Raw genomic sequence first — 27,871 nt, forward strand, 5'->3', positions numbered from 1 at the left:
AACAGTAAAACAGAATGGACCACTGAAAACAGGAAACAGACTTTACAATAACCTACCTAATAACATTAAAACAACGAAAGACACTTCAAAATTTTAAACCCTGTCCATAGATATTTATTGCAAAAGTGTTGTTATGGTATAGATGAATATCTTGAAACATAAACATTTCTTCTGTTTTACTTTAGTAATGGATTTTTCAATGTATATGGTACTTTTGAATTTCCATATTATGTTTCTTTCCCTTAATAATGTGAACTTGTTTTGAAATAGTGTGCAACTCTGAATTTTTCAAAAGATATCCACCTATACACTTTTCTGTTTCTTGGCATTACACATGTATTATATGAATATTTGTATCATTACAAGATCATTGTCATAATTTTAACCACGTATCATCTCATCTCCATTTTTGACTTGACCTATATCATCATGTGCTTCTCTGCACACAATGTATGATCTACAGAATAAATAAAATTACAATTACAATAGAAATCAATAATCTTCCTTCTCAAGCTCTTTCAAAGTAGACTATCTTTGCGGTGAACTACGTTCACTTTGTTTTTTTCCGCATTATTTCTATATCACTATGAAGAGATTAGATTTTGAGCTCCATAATTCTGTGTTGTTGTTGTTGTTGGTGGTGGTGGTGTGCTGATTTGAAACTGCCTAGCAGGTTAAAGCTGTGTGCTGGATAAAGACTTGAATTGAAACCTTTGTCTTTAGCAGGCAAGTGCTCTACTGACTGACCTATCCAAGCACAGAGACGAGGTACTGCCAGAAGTAAAACTATGAGGATGGGCCCTGGGTTGTGCTTGGACAGCTCAGTTATTAGAGCACCTGCTAGGGCAAGACAAAGGTTCCAGGTTTGAGTCCCAGTCTGCAACACAGTTTTAATCTACCAAGAAGATACAAATCAGTGCACACTCCATTGCAAAGTAACAATTCATTCTGTAATCTAAAAGGAGATTATAAAATTCATTAGGTCACTGAAAAACAATAATTCTACTGGCTATGACAGTGTTTCTGGCACAGAATTAAAATCTTGATAAAGCTATGCTTGGGCCATGTCTGCAGCTAGTCAACGACTACGGACATATGACCTGACAAATTTCAATATGCTATTGGTTACACTCATCTGTAAAACTGAGGATGAACAAATCACTGCTGATACGAGACCCATTCCACTCCTTCCAGTATTCTCAAACGTTTTCAATGAAGGTGGTCTAAGATGGCATACTGACTCATTTTCCTTTTTCACTGTCTCACAATTTTGGTTTCACAAGTTTACACTGTAGAATTTGTTGTTTTAGAGACAGCTTTTGACAATGTTGGCTGCAATAAACTATTTGATATTTTTAAAGTCTCACAGATCAAATATAGGGAGTGAAAGATTATCTACAACTTGTACAGAAATGACATTGCAATTATAAAAGTCAAATGGCATGAAAGGGGAGTAGTTGAGAAGAGACTGGGGCTTAACATACTATCGACATCATCAAGGTCATTAGAAATGGAGTGCAAGCTCGCATTGTTTCAAGACTGGGGAAGGAAATTGGCCATGCCCTTTGGAAGGAACCATCGCAGCTCTTGCCTGAAGTGATTTAGGGAAATCACGGAAAATCTAAATCTCAATGAGTGGATGCGGATTCGAACTGCCATCCTCATGAATTTGAGTCCAGTGTTCTAACCACAGAGCAACCTCACTTGGTAGACATGATTGTAGCCTCTCCCCATTGTTAAGCAAGCATGAAAAGAAACCAAGGGTAAATTTTGAAAGAGAATTAATGTCATAGCAGAAGAGACAAAAACTTTGATGTTTGCTGATGGCACAGTAATCCTGTCAAAGACAGTAAAGGACTTGGAAGAGCGGTTTAACACAATGGATAAGCGGTTTAACACAATGGATATTGTATCATTAATATAACACAATTAAATTTAGGTAATGGAGCGTAGTCAAACAAATTATGTGACACTGAGGGTTTAGATTAGAAAATTAGACACTACAAGTAATATACAATATTTGCAATTTGAGCAAAGTAGGCAGCATATAAAATGTACACTGATGATAGCAAGACAAATGTTTTTCAAAAAGAGAAATCTGTTATCACTGAATATAAATTTGTTAGGAAATATTTTATGAAGGCATTTATCTAGAGAGTGACCTTGTAGGGAAGTGAATTGTGGATGATAAACACTTTGAATGTGAGGAGATATAAGCTTTTGATATCATTGTGTTGTAGAAGAATGCTGCAGATTGGACAGTCACAATAAATAATGAATGGGTACTGAATTGAATAGGGAGAAAAGAAATTTATTATACAACTTGACTAAAAGAAAAACTTGGTTGGCAGGACACTTCCTGATACATTAAGTAATTGTCAGTCTATTAATAGACAGGAAGTCAGTGGGAGGGGAGGGGCATAAAAATTGTACAGCGCAAAATCAACCAGAGCAGAACTGAAGACCATGATAATAATTGGGTAACTGAACATTCCAACAACATCAACTGATTACGGACTCACAAAAAACAAAAATAAGATCTACAACAACATATTTAACATATAACACTATATAGAGAGACACTACCTACTGCGTGGAACTCCTGAAGAAGAAAAAGGAATGTTTCACAAGGAAGCCTTTCAGTCCAGATTCAAATAATCTGTTGTTTATCAACATACATGGCAGGAGGATCCAGCCTCCGTTGGTGACACACCAGGAGAGTAGCAAGTTCAATATTTAGCTTTCCTGGTGAGCTTTCTTAGTTTAATTCTTAAATTCCTTACATGTTTTTGTATTTAAGAGTAGTTGTCTTGCATTTTAGTTGCTGAAAAGTGTGGATCTGCACAGTCTATAACATAACTGTCATTTCTTTTGAATGGCTCACTGCACAGCTCAGTAAGGTGTCAGTCCCCTTTGGTGACATATCAGACTAATAGCAAGTTACATATCTGACGTCCTTTGTGTGATTTTATAGTGTAATTCCTAAATTCGTAGTATTAGTACGGATAGAATTTGTGTAAGCTGTATGTGGATGCAGAAGGATTTGGCTGCAGTTCGCAAACAGCTGTAGATACTTTTGGTTGGAGTCAGCCAGCTACTGGCTGCTGCCCCAGGGGATAGTGGTGGCAAAGAAATTGGCACATCAAATGGGACACCTCAGGCATTATTTTTTTGGCCATGATCTCTGCTGCCTAGACAACTTGCAGTGTACCCAATGTGCGGACTCTGACTTCACCATAGGATGAGTGGTTAGTTGTAACATGTTCATGTCGCTCAAGCAGAGAGTCAACATGAAGGCTGGCCGTCTGGCCTCACTCATTCATCTTGTGAGTGTACAGGAGGCTCCCCCTTCAGCAGGGTCACAGGGACAAATGTTTGCAAGTTATCACAAACTCCAATGTTAGGGAAATTATGGTGCACCTTAGGGAAGTAGCATCAGGGTAGGAAGGAAGTCCAATGTCAATCGGTATGCCTTTGGGGGAGGGAGGGGAGGGGGGGGGGGGGGTCACCCAAGATGGGGACAAGGCCTTGCCTGCAGTTTTTGAGGGTGTAGCGGGCGGTCATCTCCAAGTTGTGACTAACATTGGCCCAATGATGCCTGTTGCTACGGTTCTCAGGCCACTCTCAGTTTGTACAGGCGACTGGCTAAGTGGTGAAGATTGCTGGTCTCATTCATAGGCTGCAAGCACAGCTCACAATTTGTAGCTTCATACCCACAGTTGCTCAGGTTCGTTTGGTTTGAAGCTGAGTGGAGAGTTTCAACCAAAGGCTCCACTGGTTCCACGACAGTCTCCCTGCAGATTTCTGGACCTGCATTATGAGAAGGAGAATTGTAGGACTCAGCTTGATAGGTCAGACGTGGACTACACAAGGGAAGCAGCTACTTGAATAGCAGAGTACTTATAGAGTGCACAGGGGAGTTTTTTAGGCTAGGGGATAGTTTGATGTCTCTTGACAAATGTTCACCAGTCGACATGCAGCGCATGAAATCATAATACGTACAAAGCAATGACTCTTTGACCATCAAAATTTTAACAGCAAATAGAATAAGTACTCATAACAAAGTTCCTGAATCTATTGCCCTCCAGGAAAGTTATCCAACTCTTAACTATTTTCAGAATCAAGAGCTGGCTGAAATCCAAAGTAGAAAGCTCCAAAATATTTTGCGAGGTGTGGAGCATATATATAAAAGACAGATTAGACACCATAGCATGGGGAGCGTTCATTGCAGTCAACAAAAATATTGTGTCTACAGAATCCGTCAGTATAGAGAGAGGTATTAATGATCAGATCATCATAGCAGTGATGATTACTAAAGTTAATAACTCCATCAAGAAGGCTAGTAAAGTATTTTTGCTAGAAAGAGGAGATAAGAAGTTGTTAACATCCCACTTAGATGATGAACAGACACAATTTAGTTCCAGTATAATGGACATAAAATAATTATGGGAAAAGTTTAAACTGATTGTAAAATGCACTGTGGAGAAGTATGCGCAGAGTACTTGGAATTAGGACAGAAAAAACCCACAGCCGTTTAATAACAAAATTCAGAAAATGCTCAGAAACAGAGAATGTTGCACTCTCAATTTAGAACTGAAGGTGCAGATCATGGCAGGCAAAAATTAGCAGAAATTCATGCACCCGTAAAAAGACTGATGCACCAATCACACAACAACTTCCACCATCATTCCTTAGAAAAAGATCTTGCCGAAAATCTCAGAAAATTCTGGTCCTGCATACAATCACTAAGCCAGTCAAAGGCTTCTGTTCAGTCAGTTGTTGGCCAGTCTTGCATGACAATAGAAGACAGACAAAGGAAGGCTGATATTTTAAATTTCATGTTTAAAAAATCGTTCATGTAGGAGATCATGTGCAAACACGCTGTCGTTTGACCACTGCAGTGACTCTCTTATGGAGAGCACAATAATAGGCAAACCCGATGTAGAGAAGCAACTCAAAGAGGTCAAACAAATAAGTCACTAGGTCTGGATGGAATCTCAACTCACTTTTACAAAGAGTACTCTGTGGCACTGACTCCTTACATAGCTTCCATTTATCATGAATCAGGCACCCAGAAGTAGCTGCAAGAGACTGAAAGAAACTGCAAATGACTCCTGTACATAAGGGTAAAATAACAGACCCACAAAATTACAGACCAGCATCCTTAACATCAGTTTTCTGCAAAACTCTTGAACATATGAACATAGCATGGAATACATTTTCTTGAGATGGAAAAACTTATTTCCACAAATCAGCAACTATGTAGAAAGCATTGTTTATGTGAAACTTAACTTTCCCTTGTCTACACAATATCGTGCAAACCATAGATGAATGGCAACAGACAGATTTCATATTCCTACATTTCCAGAAAGCATTTGACACAGTGCTCCACTCCATGCTGTTAATGAAGGTTTGAGCATACAGATTAGATTCCCAAATATGAGAGTGGCTCATAGACTTCTTAAGTAATAGAACCCAGTACAATGTCCTCAACTCCAAGTGTTCATCAAAGACAGGGGTATCATCAGCAGTGCCCCAGAGAAGTATGATTGGTCACCTTTTGTTCTCTATATGCATAAATGATCTGGCAGATAGCGTGAGAAGCAATCTGCAAATGTTTGCTGATGACACTATAGTGTATGGGAAGGTGTCATTGTTGAGTAACTGTGAAAGGATACACAATGACATGGACAATATTTCTAATTGGCGTGATGAATGACAGCTTGCTCTAATTGTAGAACAATGTATGTTAATGCAGATGAGTAGGAAAAACAATCCCAAAATGTTTGAATACAACATTAGTAGTGGGCTGCTTGACATAGTCTCATTGATCAAATATCCACTGCAGAGCGATTTAAAATGAAACAAGTATGTATGGTCAGTTGTAGAGAAGAGGACTGGACGATTTCAGTTTATTGGGAGAATTTTAGGAGAGTGTAGCTCATCTGTACAGGAGATGTAGCTCATCTGTACAGGAGAACACATATAAACAGTAGTGCAACCCATTTTTGAGTACTGCTCAAGTCTTTGGGATCCCTATCAGGTTGGATTAAAGGAAGACATCGAAGCAATTAAGACGCATGCTGCTAAATTTGTTAATGGTCGATTTGATCAACATGCAAGTATTACAGAGATGTTTGTGAACTCAAATGGGAATCCCTGGCACGAAGGTGACATTCTTTTCTCAAAACACTACTGAGAAAATTTAGAGAACTAGCATTTGAAGATGATTGCAGAATGATCCAGTGATGCCAACATACATTCCACATAAGGATTGTAAAGATAAAGAGAAATTAGGGCTTGTACAAAGGCCTATAGACGATTGTTTTTCCCTCACACGATTTGTGAATGGAACACGAAAAGAAATTACTAGTAGTGATACAAGCACTGTATGGTGGCTTGTGAAGTATGTATGTATGTATGTATGTATGTTTGTTTGTGTGTGTGTATGTATGTATGTATGTATGTATACAAGTATGTAAATGTAGATTAAATGAAAAGTATTACACCATGAAGTACCAGTCCAATATTTATCATACTATGTGGAGATGTTCATTACATAAGAGGTATTAAATTAATAAAAATTCATTCACTTTTTGCAACAGAAGTCTGTCAAAACTATCGGTATGGCTGTACCCCAATGGACATGAAAACACACTTGTATTTGTTATGGCACGGGAGTAAACATCCTCCAAATGACATCTTCAGAAATCTCGTGCACTGTCTGAAACACATGCAGTGTCAGTCATTGAAGACTGTTGGCTGAAGGCTGGTATGGAAGCGCACAGCTCCCCATCACATCCCAGATATCATCTAAGCGTGACAAATCAGAGATCCAGACAGGCCAGTCATGAAAAGAACATTCCTTAAGGTGTTTGAGTTGTGAAGTGTAGTGTGAGGTTGGCATTAATCTGTTGGAATATGACATTTGGTACTGTAGACACAAAGGATATAACAGGGTTTACCATTTTTGCTACAAAATGGTAAGCATTCAGCTTCCCTTCAACAATTAAGAAACCAGTCTTGTTGTCATACCCAGTAGCTCCCCACACAAAGGCCCCTAAAATGGATTCCCACAATTGATATCTGTCTATTTGTCAAAGCCAGTCAAACCATCTTACAATCTTCTTGTGATGTAGTGCTTCCGGAAGGACCCTGGCCTACTCTTTTTGGGGCATTGTTGACCTTAGTCAATCACATCAGCATTCATACTGCAGTCACTGCATTTTAGCCAACTGGATGTGTGATCTGTGTGTATGATACTTTCACATTGCTCACGACAATAATTTGATCTTCTGTGAAGTGTAAAAGATGGCACTTTGAGAATGCCATATTCACATCTCTGTCTGAAAAATTCAAGTAATGTTAGACACACCTGAAAGCCGTTATGTTCTCACATCTAAGAAGAATATACTCACAGTAAAGCCAGTAGCACTCACTTCCTGCAAATCAGAGTGTGATATAACCAAGAAATTTTTTAATCTGTTTTCAGCCCAAAGAATTCAAATTGTTAGAATGCACTCATTACTTAATTACACTGTGATACCGAAATTTGCTTTTCTGAGAATTCTGTATCAGAAACTGTAAGTGCTATGTTTTGCTGCAGTTGAGAAATAAGCCTCAAGAACATATTTGCTGCATCATTTACATTTCATTTCATTCCATATTTTTCAAGTAACAGCTTTTGTCATCCAAAAATAGAATGGTTTTAAAATTTTCCATCAGGTTTAGAAGCATGCGCATAAGAGAAAATTTCTTAACTGTTTATCTGAAATGTACCAATTTCCATACATTATGACTTGTAGAATCAGGTAAATATACTGAAAAAGTTCTCAAGGAAACTGTTTGTTGAAAAAGTCCCTAACATGATAATGCTACTCAAAATACAAACACGTATAAAATCAAACTGGCACTTTGTGTATTTATTTGGACATCTTATATATGTTAAATAAAACAGTCCCAGTTTAAAATAATGCAGGAGGTGCCTTAAACTAATTAAATGTAGAAAAACATATTGCATTTATCTTGGGGACACACAGCTTTGTCTTCTTGCTGAAGTTTGAAGAGATCTGTTGTGCTCTAGTGTTCACAATATACATGAAACAGCTGCCAACCAGAAGCTGGGAACTAACACAACCATTACAGCCTGGCAGAAAAGCAAAAGTGATGTAGTTAACCCATAGAAAATTTAAGAAAGTGATGTAGTTAACCCATAGAAAATTTAAGAAAGTGATGTAGTTAACCCACAGAAAATTTAAAAACAATACATACAATCATGCACGCCAGGGTGGCACATGGGATATGTATCACAAAATGTAGCAGACACTGAATATAATATAACTTCCATTGGACCTGTGGAAACATTCTTGATGAAAAGACCAAAAGATCTTTTAAAACCAGGCTCTCAGAACATAGACAGCAATACAGACTAAATCAACATGTGAAGCCAGCCACAGCTGAGACTGCCCAAGTGGCGCTACTCACACAGCACAATTTAGCAACACATTCATCCATGAAATTGTGAGGAATTACAATGGTCTATCCTTTTTCTTTGAGCACATATAAAGATCTCAAGTACAACAATGGCTTACTGAAGAAAGAAGTGAACTTCACCTAAGATTGAGATTAAATTCCCTTTTTATGCCGAATATTTACTTTAGCCTACCACCAGGAAACAATATCAACAGCAACTAAGAATGGATCTTTGGGCAACACTCAATGTGTTGTAAAGTGACAATTATTAGAAACAAACTGCTGGTCTCCTGGGCTGGCAATTTACTAACTAATATGCTAAATAAATGTTAGCTGAAATGCACATTGAGCTTAGAGCAAAATTAAATGCCTTTGGAAACTTCTGACATTTTCATAGAATAATACTTTGCTCTTTTTCAAACCATTCGGTCAACAGTTAATGACAATTTACGTTTTTTATTTGTTTTGAAGGTAGCTTTGGATTAGCAATACAGTATCCGAATTTTATTCTTTCTGTTGGCAGAAGGAGCATTCATTCCTGTTTTCTCAGTGTATCCCAGTGTGTTTTGTTGTAACATGGGTGCTACACACACATCCTTACCTTACAATAAAAAGTATTAAAAAATTTATTCCAGAGTATGAAAATGATACAGCAAATTCACATACCTCCTTATGCACAGTTTTACATATTTCACATTTTGATATGTTCTTTACTATTTGATGAGTGCTTGTTTTATATTCAAATTAGTAGACACCACAACTTCTCAGCATAAAACGTAGGAATATACAACTTGGTACAAATATTAGGGAAAATGTTTAGTAACATAAAAGACAATGAACACAAAACTCTTGAGTCATGTAGACCTAATGTTCAGTGTGAATTTTTCTAATTCTACACAGAAGGTCTATTTGGTTTTGACCAAGAGGTGTGATCGAAGTCATAAAATTCACTCTCCTAAATACAGTAATATGGAAGGCAAATAGTCTACTTCACTATACGGGGAGGATTTTTGGGAAGTGCAGTGCCTTTGTAAAGAAGACTGTGCACAGAACACTGGCGTGGCCCATTCTTGAGTACTGCTTGTGTGTTTACGATCCCTAACAGATTGGGTTAAAGGAAGACATTGAAGCAATTCACAGGCAGGCTGCTAGATTTGTTAACGGTAGGTTCAGTCAACACGTGAATACTATGGAGGTGCTTTGCGAATTCAAATGGGAATCTGTGGAAGAAAGACAACATTCTTTTCATGAAACACTATTGGGAAAATTTAAGAGAACCGGCATTTTAAGCTGACTGCAGAACAAGTCTACTCCTGCCAATGATCATTTCGCTTAAGGGCCGTGAAGATATAATACGAGAAATTAAGGCTCAAACAGTCACTTTTCCCTCATTACATTTGGAAGTGGAACAGGAAAGGAAATTAACGTATTGGTACCAGGTACCCTCTGCAATACACTATGCAGTAACAGTTATAAATTACATTGCTGCAAAGGACTGGAAGAGGAAGCAAACAGTAATGAGGCCTGTCATAATGGTCAATTAGCTATGACTACCTTCACAGAGTGGTGCAATTTCAAAGTTACAGTATTTTCATATTTATTTGTTAGTCCTCTTTACCTACAGTAGCACTAATTGCTATAGATACTGAACATGTAAAATTTAGGGTTCCTATCATTTGCATAAGTAATTCCTTCTATTGCCACATGAATTAAACATCTATTATAACTAAAAGTCACAGCAATGGAAAATCTAGAACAGAGTGAACAATATTTTGAAAAGATACTTGGTACTCAAAATGGCGGAGATGCTGACTAGCAGATAGGTACAACAAAAAAACTGTCAGAAAATGAGCTTTTTGTCAACAAGGCCTTCTTCGGAGATAGAACATACACACATACAGGTTCACACATATGCAACACATGACTGCTGAGGCCACACTGCAAGCAGCAGTGCATGATGGGAGATACAACTGGGTGGTGGGAGTAAGGAGGAGACTGGGGCAGGGAGGGGGAGGGACAGCAGGGTACGGATGGGGGACGGTAAAGTGCTGCTTGTGGGAGATACAGGGATGAGGTGGGGAGAGGATAGGGCAGCTAGGTGCACTCGGGACGTTAGACAGAGGGTGGGGGACGATTAGTGGAAAAGGAGAGACATAAAAAGACTGTGGGTGTGTTGGTGTAATGTGAACAGGGAAGGGGTAAGAGAGCAGGGACAAAGACGAACAAAGGCCGACACCAGGTGGTTTACGGGAATATAGGATATACTGCTGGGAGAGTTCCCACCTACACAATTCAGAAAATCTGGTGTTGGTGGGAATGAACCACATGGCACAGGTTGTGAACCAGTCACTGAAAGGAAGAATGTAGTGTTTGGCAGCATGCTAAGCAATGGGGTGCTCCAGCTGTTTCTTGGCCACAGTTTGTCGGTTGTCATTCATGCAGATAGAAAGCTTGTTGGTTGTCATGCCCATGTAGAATACAGCAGAGTCATTGTAGCTTAGCTTGTAGATCACACTGCTGGTTTCACAGGTAGCCCTGCCTTTGATGGGATAGGTGATGCCTGGGACCAGACTGGGGTAGGTGGCAGTTAGAGGATGTATGGGGCAGGTCGTGCATCTAGGACTGTTACAGGGGTGTGATCCACGAGGCAAGGGGTCGCGAGCAAGAGTTGTGTAGGAATGGATGAGGGTATTGTGCAGGTTCATTGGGTGGTGGAATACCACTGAGGGAGAGGTGGGAATGATACTGGGAAGGACATTCCTCATTTCAGGGCACGATGAGAGGAGTCAAAACCCTGGCAGAGAACATTATTCAGTTGCTCCAGTCCTGGATGGTACAGAGTCATGAGGGGAATGCTCTTCTGTAGTCAGACGGTGGGGCTTAGGGAGGTGGTGATTGACTGGAGAAATAAGAAACAGGAGGTCTGTATTTGTTCAAGGTTGTGAGTTTAATTATGGTCTGTGAAGGCATCAGTGAGGCCCTCGGCATATTTCGAGAGGGAACACTCATCACTACAGATGTGACTGCCATGGGTGGTGAGGCAGTATGGAAGCGACTTCTTGGTATGGAATAAGTGGCAGCTGTTGAAGTGGAGGTACTGCTGGTGGATGGTAGGTTTGATATGGATGGACATACTGATGCACCCATCTTTGAGGTGGAGCTCAAGATCGAGGGAGGTGGCTTGCTGGGTTGAGTAGGGCCAGGTGAAGCGAATGGGGGAGGTGTTGAAGTTCTGGAGGAATGTGGATAGGGTGTCCTCACACTCGATACAGACCATGAAGATGGGCATCAATGACACTGAACCAGGTGAGGGGTTTGGACTCTGAGTATTTAGCAAGGATTCCTCTAGATGGCTCATGATTAGGTTGGCACAGGAAGGAGGAATGCAAGTGCCCATAGCTGTGCCCTGGATTTGTTTGTAGGTAATGCCTTCAAAGGAGAAATAATTGTAGGTAATGTTTAGGAAGAAGGTTGTAGGTTTGGAATCTTGTCAGGCGTTGGGACAGGTAGTGTTCAATAGCCATAAGGCCATGGCCATTAGGGATGTTAGTGCAAAGAGAGGTTGCATCAGCAGTAACAAGCAGGGTATCATGTGTTAAAGGAACAGCAGCTGTGGAGAGTCGATGGAGGATATGGATGGTACCTCTTATATAGGATGGTAGATTGTGGAATAATCAGCAATGGTCACCAGCAAGAGGATGCAGAAGCAATGGAAACCACTGCATTAATGAGACATAATGTGTATCCACAGGACATATCACCTGTTGTTATTGTTGTTGTCTTCAGTCCTGAGACTTGTTTGATGCAGCTCTCCGTGCTACTCTATCCTGTGCAGGCTTCTTCATCTCCCAGTACCTACTGCAACCTACATCCTTCTGAATCTGCTTAGTGTATTCACCTCTTGGTCTCCCTCTACGATTTTTACCCTCCACACTGCCCTCCAATACTAAATTAGTGATCCCTTGATGCCTCAGAACATGTCCTACCAACCGATCCCTCCTTCTAGTCAAGTTGTGCCACAAACTCCTCTTTTCCCCAATTCTATTCAATACCTCCTCATTCATTATGTGATCTACCCATCTAATTTTCAGCATTCTTCTGTAGCACCACATTTTTAAAGCTTCTATCCTCTTCTTGTCCAAACTATTTATCAGCCATGTTTCACTTACATACATGGCTGCACTCCATACAAATACTTTCAGAAACGACTTCCTGACACTTAAATCTATACTCAATGTTAACAAATTTCTCTACTTCAGAAATGCTTTCCTTGCCATTGACAGTCTACATTTTATATCCTCTCTACTTCGACCATCATCGGTTATTTTGCTCCCCAAATAGCAAAACACCCTTACTACTTTATGTGTCTCATTTCCTAATCTAATTCCCTCAGCATCACGCGACTTAATTCGACTACATTCCATTATCCTCATTTTGCTTTTGTTGATGTTCATCTTATATCCTACTTTCAAGACACTGTCCATTCCGTTCAACTGCTCTTCCAAGTCCTTTGCTGTCTCTGACAAAATTACAATGTCATCGGCGAACCTTAAAGTTTTTATTTCTTCTCCATGGATTTTAATACTTACTCCGAATTTTTCTTTTGTTTCCTTTACTGCTTGCTCAATATACAGATTGAATAACATCGGGGAGAGGCTACAACCCTGTCTCACTCTCTTCCCAACCACTGCTTCCCTTTCATGCCCCTCGACTCTTATAACTGCCATCTGGTTTCTGTACAAATTGTAAATATCCTTTCGCTCCCTGTATTTTACCCCTGCCACCTTCAGAATTTGAAAGAGAGTATTCCAGTCAACATTGTCAAAAGCTTTCTCTAAGTCTACAAATGCTAGAAACATAGGTTTGTCTTTCCTTAATCTTTCTTCTAAGATAAGTTGTAGGGCCAGTATTGCCTCATGTGTTCCAATATTTCTACGGAATCCAAACTGATCTTCCCTGAGGTCAGCTTCTACCAGTTTTCCATTTGTCTGTAAAGAATTCGTGTTAGTATTTTGCAGCTGTGACTTATTAAACTGATAGTTTGGTAATTTTCACATCTGTCAACACCTGCTTTCTTTGGGATTGGAATTATTACATTCTTCTTGAAGTCTGAGGGTATTTCGCCTGTCTCATACATCTTGCTCACCAGATGGTAGAGTTTTGTCAGGACTGGCTCTCCCAAGGCTGTCAGTAGTTCTAATGGAATGTTGTCTACTCCCGGGGCCTTGTTTTGACTCAGGTCTTTCAATGTTCTGTCAAACTCTTCACGCAGTATCATATCTCCCATTTCATCTTCATCTCCATCTACATCCTCTTCCAGTTCCATAATATTGTCCTAAAGTACATCGCCCTTGTATAGACCCTCTATATACTCCTTCCAACTTTCTGCTTTCCCTTCTTTGCTTAGAACTGGGTTTCCATCTGAGCTCTTGATATTCATACAAGTGGTTCTCTTTTCTCTAAAGGTCTCTTTAATTTTTCTGTAGGCACTATCTATCTTACCCCTAGTGAAAGAAGCCTCTACATCCTTACATTTGTCCTCTAGCCATCCCCGCTTAGCCATTTTGCACTTCCTGTCGATCTCATTTTTGAGACGTTTGTATTACTTTTTGTCTGCTTGATTTACTGCATTTTTATATTTTCTCCTTTGATCAATTAAATTCAATATTTCTTCTGTTAGCCAAGGATTTCTACTAGCCCTCGTCTTTTTACCTACTTGATCCTCTGCTGCCTTCACTACTTCATCCCTCATAGCTACCCATTCTTCTTCTACTGTATTTCTTTCCCCCAGTCCTGTTAATTGTTCCCTTATGCTATCCCTGAAACCCTGTACAACCTCTGGTTTAGTCAGTTTATCCAGGTCCCATCTCCTTAAATTCCCACCTTTTTGCACTTTCTTCAGTTTTAATCTACAGTTCAAAACCAATAGATTGTGGTCACAGTCCACATCTGCCCCTGGAAATGTCTTACAATTTAAAACCTGGTCCCTAAATCTCTGTCTTACATTATATACTATATCTGGTACCTTCTAGTATCTCCAGGCTTCTTCCCATGTATACAACCTTCTTTCATGATTCTTAAACCAAGTGTTAGCTATGATTAAGTTATGCTCTGTGCAAAATTCTACAAGGCAGCTTCCTCTTTCACTTCTTACCCCCGATCCATATTCACCTACTATGTTTCCTTCTCTCCCTTTTCCTACTATTGAATTCCAGTCACCCATGACTATTAAATTTTCATCTCCCTTCACTATCTGAATAATTTCTTTTATCTCATCATATATTTCATCAATTTCTTAGTCATCTGACAGAGCTAGTTGGCATATAGTAGGTGTAGGCTTCGTGTCTATCTTGGCCACAATAATGTGTTCACTATGCTGTTTGTAGTAGCTTACCCGCGCTCCTATTTTTTTTATTCATTATTAAACCTACTCCTGCATTACCCCTATTTGATTTTGTATTTATAACCATGTATTCACCTGACCAAAAGTCTTGTTCCTCCTGCCACCGAACTTCACTAATTGCCACTATATCCAACTTTAACCTATCCATATCCCTTTTTAAATTTTCTAACCTACCTGCCCATTAAAGGGATCTGACATTCCACACTCCGATCCATAGAATGCCAGTTTTCTTTCTCCTGATAACGACGTCCTCTTGAGTAGTACCCACCCGGAGATCCAAATGGGGGACTACTTGACCTCCGGAATATTTTATCCAAGAGGATGCCATCATCTTTTAATCATACAGCAAACTGCATGCCCTCGGGAAAAATTACGGCTGTAGTTTCCCCTTGCTTTCAGCCATTCGCAGTACCAGCACAGCAAGGCCGTTTTGGTTAGTGTTACAAGGTCAGATGAATCAATCATCCAGACTGTTGCCCCTGCAACTACTGAAAAGGCTGCTGCCCCTCTTCAGGAACCACACGTTTGTCTGGCCTCTCAACAGATACCCCTCTGTTGTGGTTGCACCTACAGTACGGCTATCTGTATCGCTGAGGCACGCAAGCCTCCCCACCAACGGCAAGGTCCATGCTTCATGGCGAGGACATGTCACCTATAATTGGAAAAGTGTCATGATGATCTCTCCATTGGCAAAAGATGCTGAAATAATCCCCCATTCGGATCCCCAGGAGGAGACTGCCAAAGAGAAGGTGACGGAAAAAAAAAGACTTAACACCCAACAAAAGGATAATGATCTATGAGTTGGGGCATGGAATGTCAGAAGCTTGAATGTTGTAGGGAAGCTAAAAAAATCTGAAAAGGGGAATGCGAAGGCTCAGTCTAGATATAGTAGAGGTCAGTGAAGCGAAAAGGAAAGGAAACAAGACAAGGATTTCTGGTCAGATGAGTACAGGGTAACATCAACAGCAGCAGAAAATGGTATAACTGCAGGAGGATTCATTATCAGTAGGAAGGTAGTGCAGAGAGTGTGTTATGTGAACAGTTCCATGATAGAGTTGTTCTTATCAGAATCAACACCAAACCAAAATTGGCAACGATAGTTCAGGTATACATGTCGACTTCGCAAGTCGAAGATGAAGTATATGAGGATACTGAAAGGGTAATACAGTACATAAATGGAGATGAAAATCTAATAATCATGGAGGACTGGAATTCAATTGTAGGGGAAGGAATAGAAGAAAAGGTTACAGGACAATATGGGCTTGGAACAAGTAATGAGAGAGAAGGTCTAATTGAGTTCAATAATAAATTTCAGTTAGTAATAGCGAATCCTCTGTTCAAGAATCACAAGAGGAGAAGGCATATTTGGAAAAGGCCACATAATATGGACAGATTTCAGTTATATTACATCATCGTCAGACATTACTTCCGAAATCAGGTACTAGATTGTAAGGCATACCCAGGATCAGATATAGACTCTGATCACAATGCAGTAGTGATGAAGAGTAGGCTGAAGTATAAGAGATTAGCCAGGAAGAATCAATATGCAAAGATATGAGATACGGAAGTGCTCAGGAATGACGAGATACTTTTGAAATTCTCTAAGGCTATAGATACAGCAATAAGAAATAGTTCAGTAGGCAGTACAGTTGAAAAGGAATGGGAATCTCTGAAAAGGACAATCACAGAAGCTGGAAAGAAACTATCGGTAATAGAAGAAATACTTAAGTCAATCGATGGAAGAAGGAAAAAAAATGGTCAGGGAAATTCAGGAATACAGAAATACAAGTCGCTGAGGAATGAAATAACAGAAAGTGCAGGGAAGCTAAGATGAAATGGCTACATGAAAAATGTGAAGAAATCAAAAAGGAAAAGACTGTCACAAAGACTGACTCAGCGTGTCATCCTCAACCCATAGGCATCACTGGACGTGGATAAGGAGGGGTACGTGGTCAGCATACCGCTCTTCCAGCCGTATGTCAGCTTCCAAGTCTCAATCAAGTAGCTCCTCAGTTTGCCAACTTAACATATAGGAAAGTCAAAATAATGTTCGGTGAAATTAAAAGCCAGGGTGGTAACATTAAGAATGTAACAGGAATTCTACCTGTTAAATGCAGAGATGAGGACGGAGAGGTGGAAAGAATGCATTGAAGACCTCTATGAGACAGGTTTGACTGATATGATAGAAGAAGAAGAAGAAGAAGAAGAAGAAGAAGAAGGAGGAGGAGGAGGAGGAGGAGGAGGAGGAGGTGCCGATTTAGAAGAGGCAGGAATCAGAATTTAAGAGAGCTTCGGAGGACATGAAATAAAATAAAGCAGAAGAAATAGGTAACATTCCATCATAATTTCTAAAATCATTGAGGGAAGCAGCAACAAAATGACTATTCACGTTGGTGTGCAGAATTCGTGTGTCGGGCGAAATACCATCTGACTTTCAGAAAAATATCATCCACACAATTCTGAGGACTACAAGAGCTGACAAGTGTGACAAATCAGACAATCAGCACAACAGCTCATGAATCCAAGTTGCTGACAAGAATAACATACAGGAGAATGGAAAAGAAAATTGAGGATGTTTTAGATGATCATCAGTTTGGCTTTAGAAAAGGTAAAGGTACCATAGACGCAATTCTGATATTACAGTTGATAAGAATAAAGTAAAATCAAGACACATTCATAGGATTTGTAGAGCTGGAAAAAGTGTTCGACAATGTAAAATGGTGAAAGATGTTGGAAATTCGGAGAAAAACAGGATAAGCTACAGAGCGAGATGGGCAATATACAATATGTAAAACAGTGTGTGTGTGTGTGTGTGTGTGTGTGTGTGTGTGTGTGTGTGTGTGTGGTTTGAGGTTTTCGGGCGCTAAACAGCCAAGAGGGAATAATAATAAGAGTGGACAACCAAGAACAAAGTACTTGGATTAAAAATGGTGTACGACAGGGATGTAGTCTTTCGCCCCATTGTTCATTCTGTACACCGAAGAAGCATTGATGGAAATAATTAAGGATTCGGGAGTGGAATTAAAATTCACAATGAAAGAATAACAATGATACGATTCGCTGATGACATTGCTATCCTGAGTGAAAGTGAAGAAGAATTACACAATCTGGTGAACAGAATGAACAGTCTAATGAGTACATAACATGGAATGACAGTAAATCGAAGAAAGAAGAAAGCAATGAGAAGCAGCAGAAATGAGAACAGAGAGAAACTTGACACCAGAATTGATAGTGATGAAGTAGATGAAGTTAAGGAATTCTGCAACCTAAGCAGCAAAATAACAAATGACGACGGAGCAAGGAGGACATCAAAAGCCAACTAGCACTGACAAAAAGGGTTTTCCTGGCAAAGAGAAGTCTACTAGTATCAAACATAGGCCTTGATTTGAGGAAGATATTTCTGCGAATGTACGTTTGGAGCTCAGCATTGTACAGTAATGAAACATGGACTGTGGGAAAACCGAAACAGAAGAGAATCGAAGCATTTGAGATGTGGTGCTACAGACGAATGTTGAAAATTAGGAGGGCTGATAGGGTTAGCAATGAGGAGGTTCTGCGCAGAATCAGGAAGGAAAGTAATACGTAGAAAACACTGACAAGAAGAAGGGACAGGATGATGGGATATCTGTTATGACATCAGCGAATGACTTCCATGCTACTTGTGGGGTCCGAAGAGGGCAAAAACTATAGAGGAAGACAGAGATTGGAATACATCCAGCAAATAATTGAGAACATAGGCTGCAAGTGCTACTCTGAGATGAAGAGGTTGGCACTGGAGAGGGATTTGTGGTGGGCCACGCAACAAACCACTCAGAAGACATTGCTCAAAAAAAAGGTTGCGGGTAATAGGCTGAATGTGTTGGGACTACAAACAGAAGATATTCTCTCGGTGGGGGCACAGCAACCAGCCACAATGTGGTGCCCTGGGTGGTCAGGTTATGAACTTTTGGAAGCATGTAGGAGGAAGGGGTGTGGGGAGAGGTTGGGGTAAGGAGAGACATTGACTATGGGGAGTGGTTCTAGGATGGGCCTAAGGATTTTAGGAGCAACTGAAGATCCTGTTGGGTTTCTGGAATGGGGTCGCTGTGGCAGGATTTGTAGGTGGATCAATCTGACAGCTGGCGGGGTCCTTCCACCAGATAATCATTGTGGTTCAAAACAATGGTGGTGGAATGTTTGTCAGCAAGTAGAGTTATAAGGTTGGCATCAGTTTTTCAGTGGTGGATTGCCATTCTTTCCATAGATGTGTGGTTAGTTTGCATGTGGAGGGATTTAGGAACTGATAGTGAGGCAAGGTTTGAGGTTAAGAAATTCTGAAAAATAGCAAGGGTGATGTGGGGGCAGTGGGGATGGATCACAGTTGGATGGAGGTGTGAACTAAGTCAGGCAGGGTTCAACATTGGTCTTTGGTTGAGTCTGATTGGTACGATCAGTAGCGATAAAGTGTTTCCACTGTATGGACTGGGGGAGGGAGAGAAGGTCTTGAACAAGTCCTGCATGACTGAATTTGGGAGTGGGGAAAAAGGTGGTAGTCCGAGGCGGGAGTAGGAACTGAACATGGGAGGAGCACCTCAGACAACTCTCCTGTTCACATCCTACTCCCACCTTGGAGTACCGTAATTCACCACCTCTATAACAACCTCCAAACCTGCCCCACACCCCCTATAGCTGACAAACCATGCCTCATGGACCTACTGCATTTACCTCATCCTCAAATCTCCCCTTCGCCCCCCCCTCCCCCACCTTCATACAAAGTCCAGAATCTAGACAGATTTGAAATACAGTCACAAACCTTTCCTCCAAACACCTTAGCCCCACAGAAGTGTCAGGGTTTTCCAAAACGCCTCACATTGCTTCCTACGTGTCTAAAGTATTCCTCAGTTTAAAAATGTCCTCTGCTGAGAGATCACATGTTTACAGAAAAACTTCAACAGGATCCCATGAAGTATGCGTTTATACAAAAACTTAGGATCCTATGAAACATGCAGAACATTGATCAAAAGAATGTGAAAGGTTAAAATTACTTAGGACAAAAGAAAAACAAGCACTTCTAACTGATAGAAACAAATTAAAACTCAAACTTGAACAGGATAAAGTTAAACAGAAGTGCCCCAGAGAAAAGATAAAATCATTCAACAAGACAGGCAAAGCATCTTCATCTTCACAAAAGGGCCATCACAGCAGTAGCAAATCAGTAGGGAAAGCAGATGCTAAGGTGAAGTGAGGGTTCCCAAAGAGCACCAGGAAACGTAGAACAGTCATAGGCAAACTGTTTGTTGGTGAGGTGCCAGAACTTGCAACAAACCTGAATCTAGCTCATGAATTCAAAAAATGGGGTAAAATTCAGAATGAAGAAATAAATACAGATTTATCTTCGTAATGACATTAACAGGGCAGAATCAGGTAAAAAGGACAAAGGCTAGCCAAAGTGGAAGAAAGAAGTGGTGCAGAAATGCACAATGATGATGGCTTCAGCTGAAGCCCGTGCAATGTTTGTGAAGGAATATCCCGACATGTGATCAAAAAATTCAAGCATTATGAGTTCATCCACCATTTGTATTTCCTGTTTCCTCCATACTCCGTAACACATGTGTATGTAGATACCATGCTAATATACAGTTTTTGGTGGAAAATATAGGAAAAGAAACAGGAGTATTCCCATGCAGAATACGAGACTCCTTGTATGTGACCCTGTTAACTTTGAGTACATGTCAGAAAGGTGTGAAAGATGCAAATGTAACTTTGTATAAAATCAGTGAGGAAGAAACAATTCATAATCAAATGCAATGGCCTCAATGGAAAGACACTGATGGACAACCCCCAACTGTAATAGAAACTGGATTTCTATCTGTGTAAAAATACAGGTGCCATTGTCAGCATTCAAACTTCATTGTTATGCGAAAAGAAAACAGTCTCAACACTTTGATGATATAAAGAGGACATCTGTAAATCATGATGCAGTTGTTCAGGTGGATTTTGTGGAAAACTACATCACTGCGGGCAAAGATAAAATTCAAAGTGCTCACTGGAATCAGTAACAGACTACTATTTTCAATGCTGTTGTTTGGTTAGTTGCGGTATTATCCACAATTATGCCTTTATAAGTGATGTTTGTTGCATAGCAAATATTCACTCAGGACACTCCATAAAATCATGCCTCAAGACATGAAGGAACTGGCTTTTCTGCACAGTTCAAGAATCATTTCACAATGATAACCAGTTTTCAGCTTACAAGGCCATCTTCAGACATTTACTGAGTGTAGTCACCAAAGAAGTTACAATGTTAGCAAACAACATTGGAAGAGAAGTAACACATCTAGACTGAAGCAGAAACATACAGTAAGTAACATCTTAGACACTGTGGTGGTAATGCAACGAAAAAGTAAAAAATTGAACAGTAAATAAATAACAATGGAGCAGACAGGAAAAACTTTAACACAAAATAGGAACAGCATGCCTATGTAATAGTTTCCATTAATAAACAAAACTAATAAAATAAAATAAAATTAATACTTGACAAGGCTACATCAGGAGGTATAAAACATGGAGAGTGATACACAAACCAATTAAAAGAAGAAACAGTTATCAGTGGAACTATAGAATACATAAGGAACTTAAGCAATAACATTCAGATAAACAGAAATAAATAAATGCAGGAAAACTGAGGCATTTGAAGGAACATACAGTAAATGCAATATTTGAGAGTGCGATGGTACTGCATTTTAAAGATTACATTTACTGTATGTTCCCTCAAACGACTCCACTTTCCTGCATTTATTTATTTCTTTTTATCTTATTGATAATGCTTAAGTTCCTTATATATTCTGCAGTTACATTAATACCTGTTTCTTCTTTTAATTGATTTGTGTATCACTCTCCATGTTTTATACCTCCTGATGTAGCCTTGTCAAGTACTGATTTAATTTAATTTTATTTTATTAGTTTTGTTTATTAATGGAAACTTTTATTTAGGCATGCTGTTCCTATTTTGCGTTAAAGTTTTTCCTGCCTACTCCATTGTTATTTATTTACTGTTCAATTTTTTACTTTTTCAATGCATTACCACTACACTGTCTAACATGTTAATTACCGTATGTTTCTGCTTCAGTCTAGACATGTTACTTCTCTTCCAATGTTGTTTGCAAACATTATAACTTCTTTGGTGACAATACTCAGTAAATGTCTGAGGATGGCTTGTAAGCCAAAAACCGGTCAACACAATAAAAGTAATATTGTAGAACAAAAGTAAACTAGTGCTTTTCATTTAACGTTGTTCTACCAAGAACCGACAGAAGATTCTGTTAACAATCACTACACATTCTAATTTTTCATATTTTCAGTCTGACTCTAAATATTTCTGTGGACTGGAATTTTTCTGTAACTTTTCATGGCAAATGGAAAGTTGATGGTGTTGGAAAAAATTTCAAAAGAGATGTTTGGTGCATGATGAAATCATGTCAATAGATTGCAAACTCACCATATGAATTCTACAAATGTGTAAAACAGAATTTAAAAGATTTAATACTGCTTTTTGCAAACTGCAGAAGTTAATCTTCATCATCACTTATGGGTGGCTGCTGGAAAAATGTGCAACCAATTTCACTCTTTCCTAAGGTTAAATATGTAATTACATCTACTGAGGAAAGGATGTTTATAGTATCTGTAAACTCTAAACAAGACGAATGAGTGACAGGTCCGATTTATCAGCAAGTATAAGAAGCAGCAGCCTCATTCAGCAAAGAAAACAGTAACATCAAGCCAGAGAATTTTGTACTTGTTTCTCTAACTGCAGCATGAACCTGCAGAAAGAAGGACTATTCTGTAGAAGTGAAGGACTATGAGGAAGAAACCAATCAAGTTTTACCCAACTTCAAGGATCTCAGTGGAGCATTGGATTTGGCCACTAAATGAAACAAGTATTGGGGAGACATATCAGTAATCGCAAAGAAAGCACAAACTCCTAATTTGTATTTATAACACAGGCGAGTTGTGCACATTTGCAACACATTTTTTCCCATATATTGTGCTGCATATTTTGAAACGTATGATTCGTTTTAACACTCATTTCAATAGTAAACTCCCTTTAGTTTCTCCCATTTCACACCAATGTACTGTGTCTCCGTGTGTTAAACACACACAACAGACAGACATGTAAACAAAAATTTAAATGTGATCTATGCATTCCAGTGATGTTTCTATTCTGTTGTTTTAAAAGTGAATATTTAATTTATAACAAAAATTTATTTCAAAGAAATTTATAGAGCCAGGAACATATTTTTAATAAAATCACTGCTTATCTAGAAAAGACCTTCTCATCTGACACTCAAGATGCAGACTACTGTAACATAAGAACTTCAAATTTTTAGCAAGTAAGTTGTGCTATCTGTGATGCTTTTGCAAGTGTATTTGTTGTCTAGTCACACATGTAACCACAGAATGACCCAAATATAACTAACAAGTGTTTTAAGGAGCTTTATATCCTTTCTGGTAACTATGTTCTTTGAGAGTATGTGAAAAAGTTTCAAACTTCCTGTAAAGAATTTCCATTTGGGAAAACTTCAACAGCAATAGAACAAAATGGATTTTTGTACTGCACAAAAAAGGCTTTTAGGGCCATTTAAAAAATAAACAAATAAAACAGACTCATGCAGAACTGCCTTCCATAATCTAAAAATATTGTCTTTTGCATCCATGTACCAACACCTTGTGTACAAAATAATAATTTCATTAATGAAAAGCAACACATTACTACAATAAATGTAGATGTTCATTCATATGAAACAAGAAATAAAGGCTAGCTGCGAAGCACACCTCACAGACTGAAAGCTGCTGAAAAACGACCTTGATATTCAAGTGTAAAATTGATAAAACATATACGCAACTGCACAGGGCAGTACATGTGAAAAGAGATGTGACACTTCTAAATGTTTACTTAGCTAATGGAAAAAGAATTTTATAGTGTAGAGGAGTGTATTCGTATATCTTTATTCATCCCATAAATCATGATTTAGTACATAGTTTGTACAAACAATATAGGACTAGAATGAGGTTAATGCTGTTATTACTTGTACATATGTATTGTAATCATTTGAAAATACTGTAGCATGATATATGTAACTAACTCCTAGTAGGCCCTATGTTGTTGTATATTGTAAAATGTAGAGCAAATATTTTAAGATATTAAGTAAGTTGACCTGATCTATATTACAAGTACACACTCTGTACATAATTTAATCAAATGGGACCAAATAAAAATCAAATTAATCTATCAGTCAAAATCAAACCCATATGAAGTGTACCCTTCTGGCACTGTTACAGTGCTGGTGTAATTTACTAGGAGGTTTTTCTTCAGTCGAGGATTATGTTTGTGAACTTGACAGTTTCTTTGCCATTTGAAACTAAATTCTCATCAATGAATTATCCGACAGAAATACAAGACTGGGGGAAAGTATTTCGTACTGTGAAATCGTGTTCGCAAAATTTTCTCCTTATTTTGCTTCCCTTCATAAACATAATGGTTAGTTTTACCACTCTAAAAGTTCCGAGTGATACTGGTGAGTTTCCCCAGAATATTACATCATAATAGAGATGGGTTTAAGTGTAGGCACACATTAAGGTTTCCTTATTAGTGCAAGCCTTCAGAACTCTTAAGACATAACCAATGATTAAACTCAGTACCATATAGGCCTACTTAACCCATTTTGGTTCGTCTTGGAGCCATAAACCTAAGAATTTTGTTTCTCGCCTACTTAGCATTGCTACATTTCAAATGAAATATGTTTTGTGGATTAGTATTTTGCAGGAAAATTAAATTCGATAGTCTTGGTTATTTGTGATTAACTGGTTATCACGTGCCCAAAAGCTCATTTGCTTGTTACAGACTGCTGTAATTCCCAAGCTTGCCATTCAGTACTGCCTACTGAGCAATACTGGGCAAAACGTAGGCATAAGAGCCATGAAACAACAGCACGATGCGCTTATATTTACACAAGTCTCCGTGCCGCTGGGTATGATTCCGACCTGTAAACGTGATAACTCCTGTACTCTCGGAATTGACAAATAAAAAGCTGTTGCTCTTACACCCGAAGCTTTAACACTGCAAGAATTGTCAACCGGACTTCAGTGACTGACTCATGACCCCGCTTATACAGGTATATAAATATATTGCTCTTAATCTCTCCATTTTTTTCCGCTCACTTAACATCGTGAGGAATAAATGATTCAACATTTGCCTGTTCCAACGTTTATGAAAATGGATTCTTCCGAATTTCGGCGACTAAAGAATGCATTAAGAAAAGAATGCTTTAAATGAATAATTTAGTGAATGCTAACTTATGGGGCTCATTTTCAAACCCGGGTGTAATTATTTCTTTGTGCAGAATTGTTACAGTGTTTAGTGGCGCATTTTAGAGAAATCGATGTGTCTTCGGTGACTCACTATGATGCTATATAATTTGTATACTAAGTAACATACTTCATACAGGTGTAACTGAATATGTTTTCTCAGCGTTTCTACATTGATGTCTTCCTCGCTTAGCTCCATATTAAGCTCTTAATTAAACACTACTTCTGTTCATAAAGTTTCCACAGTAAGACGCATTGCACTATATACACGTTCAAAGCTATGGTGTCCAAATTCTAACTCGTTGCATGTTTGCTACTGTTTGTACCCAACATTTGAACATCACTACTCCGTTCAGTAATCCTGATGTAAACAAACACAAAGGCGATGATTGGTCAGAGGCCATAGCACGCGTACAGTGGTGTTCATACGCTCTTGGAAGTAGGTCCAACTTATGTATTAGATATATTATTACTAAGTCACGTTAAATGAAACTTTAGGATCTTCAAATCTGTTAACAGTCATCAACGTTTCTCTTAATCACGCTTTAGCTAAGTAATTTTTATTTCAAAAATCGCGTACAGTCACAGGCTAAATTTACACTGCCCGCGATGCGATGCGATGCGATGCCGAGCCGAGCGGAGCGATAAAGCGCTGAAATCGCGTGACAATGGGCAGGCTTGGTTTAACAGTGGCAACAGAGCGGTGCCCGTTTAGACTGCAGGCTGGGCCGAGCGATGTGATGCGGTGCGATGCGATGACTCCGCTGTAGTCGCAACCGAGTTTGCGTTTCGCGCGAGTGTTGGAGCGATTGCTTGTTTGCGCTTGCGTCTGAAGTAATTGCTTGCTTGCAATGGACATCGAAAGACTAATTAACAGTGTGCGTGAACGCTCCGTGTTGTGGGAGCAGAAAAATAAATATTACCACAATAGGGATTTTGTTCGTCAAGCATGAAATGAAATAGCTGAAGATTGTAGAACAGACAGTAAGTACAAAAAAGTAAAATAAATAGCTACAAGACTCCAAGAAATAAGTAACACAAACAACTTAGTTTATTTTCTAATTTTAATTGTGTATAGATACTATTACAGTATTTTGATAATGAAATGACGTTCACAATAGTTACAGTATTTGATAATTTCGACATGAAATGTATTTGCGTTAATGACTGTTGACATAGTTTTTGAAGGCCTCTCTGACACTCCTCGCTCTTCTTGAAGCACTACTATTTGCTCTGTCATTTTGGAATTTCATGTCTATATTTTCAGGCGAGGTACTGAAGAATAAATGGAAGAACGTACGTGACACTTTCCGCTCTGAACTCAAAAAAACTCGTGCTGAACGTTCAGGAGACGAAGGTGGCATGCCGCATTTCCAATCCAATTGACCGTGGTACGAGCTAATGACCTTCCTGACTGACATGACGCCACGGAAGACCAAGACTGATGTTCATCACAGTAAAAGAACAGCATCGCAACACGACGACGCACACGACGACGTACCATTTTCACCAGCTGTTACAGAGAGAGAGAGAGTGTGTTTCACCTGATGAAGACTGTAAGTTCAGAGGGTAGCGTTTCGATGCCTCCCCCCTCACCCACCCTACACACAAACCAAAACAAGAGATTCAAGAAATCGACAAACTCTGAGTTGCTAAATATAGAGAAGCAAAAGTTGAAGATAATTGAGCAACAAATGTCGAAATCAGAAACGCAAGATGACAGCTATCATTTTGTAGTGAGTTTGCTGCCAGCAATGCGAAAATTATCACCAGCAGCTCAGATGAGAGCCAGGATAAAAATTCAGCAGGTTCTTTTTGGAACAATCAACCAGTTCCACTGCACATTCGTTGATGTCATCCTATGCACCTGAAAATCCAGTTAAAATCGTAATTGCTGGAAATCTGCAGAATGAAATAGTCATTTCTAAAATTGAACCTGATGACATTGTTATTTCAAGCCACCAAAATTCTGAAAACTTTGATACTTAAGTGAGTGAACTGTGATGTATTTTACTTCTCATTGTCAACTATGTCAAAATTTATTAAAAGAAAGTTTGAATCTATCACAATTTGTAAATTTTTCATAATAAAATGATTGCTGAAACTTAATATTGTACTTACCTAATGGTGATCATAACTTTTTCAGGGGTAATAGCCATTCTGAAATTTGTGTTTTGCTTCTGTAATCTATTTGAAACAGACGGCACTATATAATGAAATGTCTCTGTACTCATTCTGGATAACTCCAAAATTTATCCTCATCTTTTCTCAAGTCACTGTACAAATGATGAAATTCTCCTAAAGCCCTCCTCTCCTTGTTGATGTCATGCACCCATTCATGACTGCGTTGAATTCTCAGAGCACTGTTTTCTAATAAAAAAGAATTTACTGGGTCGAGGAAAAACGACATCGTGCCGAGACTGCTCAATTGCTGGCCAGATCGCGCGCGCGCGCTGTATCGTGTGCAATGTGAACGCTCCATCGTATTGGATCGCTTTGGCCATTATGCTTCCCATCGCGTCGCATCGCATCGCAGGCAGTGTAAACGTACACACAGCCTCTGCACTGTTGTGCTGATGTGATCTGATTGTCGCGCTGCTATTACGCAGTATGAAAATGGCTGAGGCTGATCCTGTTCCGTTATCAAACGCG

General features: G+C 39.1%; 1 protein-coding gene across 1 annotated transcript in view; it reads right to left on the reverse strand.

The window, feature by feature from the left end:
* LOC126171271 (centrosomal protein of 76 kDa-like) overlaps positions 1-25,577 on the reverse strand; it is a 146,349-nt gene extending 120,772 nt beyond the window's left edge. Inside the window, exon 1 of the mRNA XM_049920788.1 lies at positions 25,350-25,577. Within this exon, the coding sequence (XP_049776745.1) occupies positions 25,350-25,418 (69 nt within the window). The 5' untranslated portion in view covers positions 25,419-25,577. The remainder of the gene's footprint in view (positions 1-25,349) is intronic.
* Between the last annotated feature and the right edge of the window lie 2,294 nt (positions 25,578-27,871).

The sequence above is a fragment of the Schistocerca cancellata genome, chromosome 1, assembly GCF_023864275.1.
Source record: "Schistocerca cancellata isolate TAMUIC-IGC-003103 chromosome 1, iqSchCanc2.1, whole genome shotgun sequence".
Classification (NCBI taxonomy): Eukaryota; Metazoa; Arthropoda; class Insecta; order Orthoptera; family Acrididae; genus Schistocerca; species Schistocerca cancellata.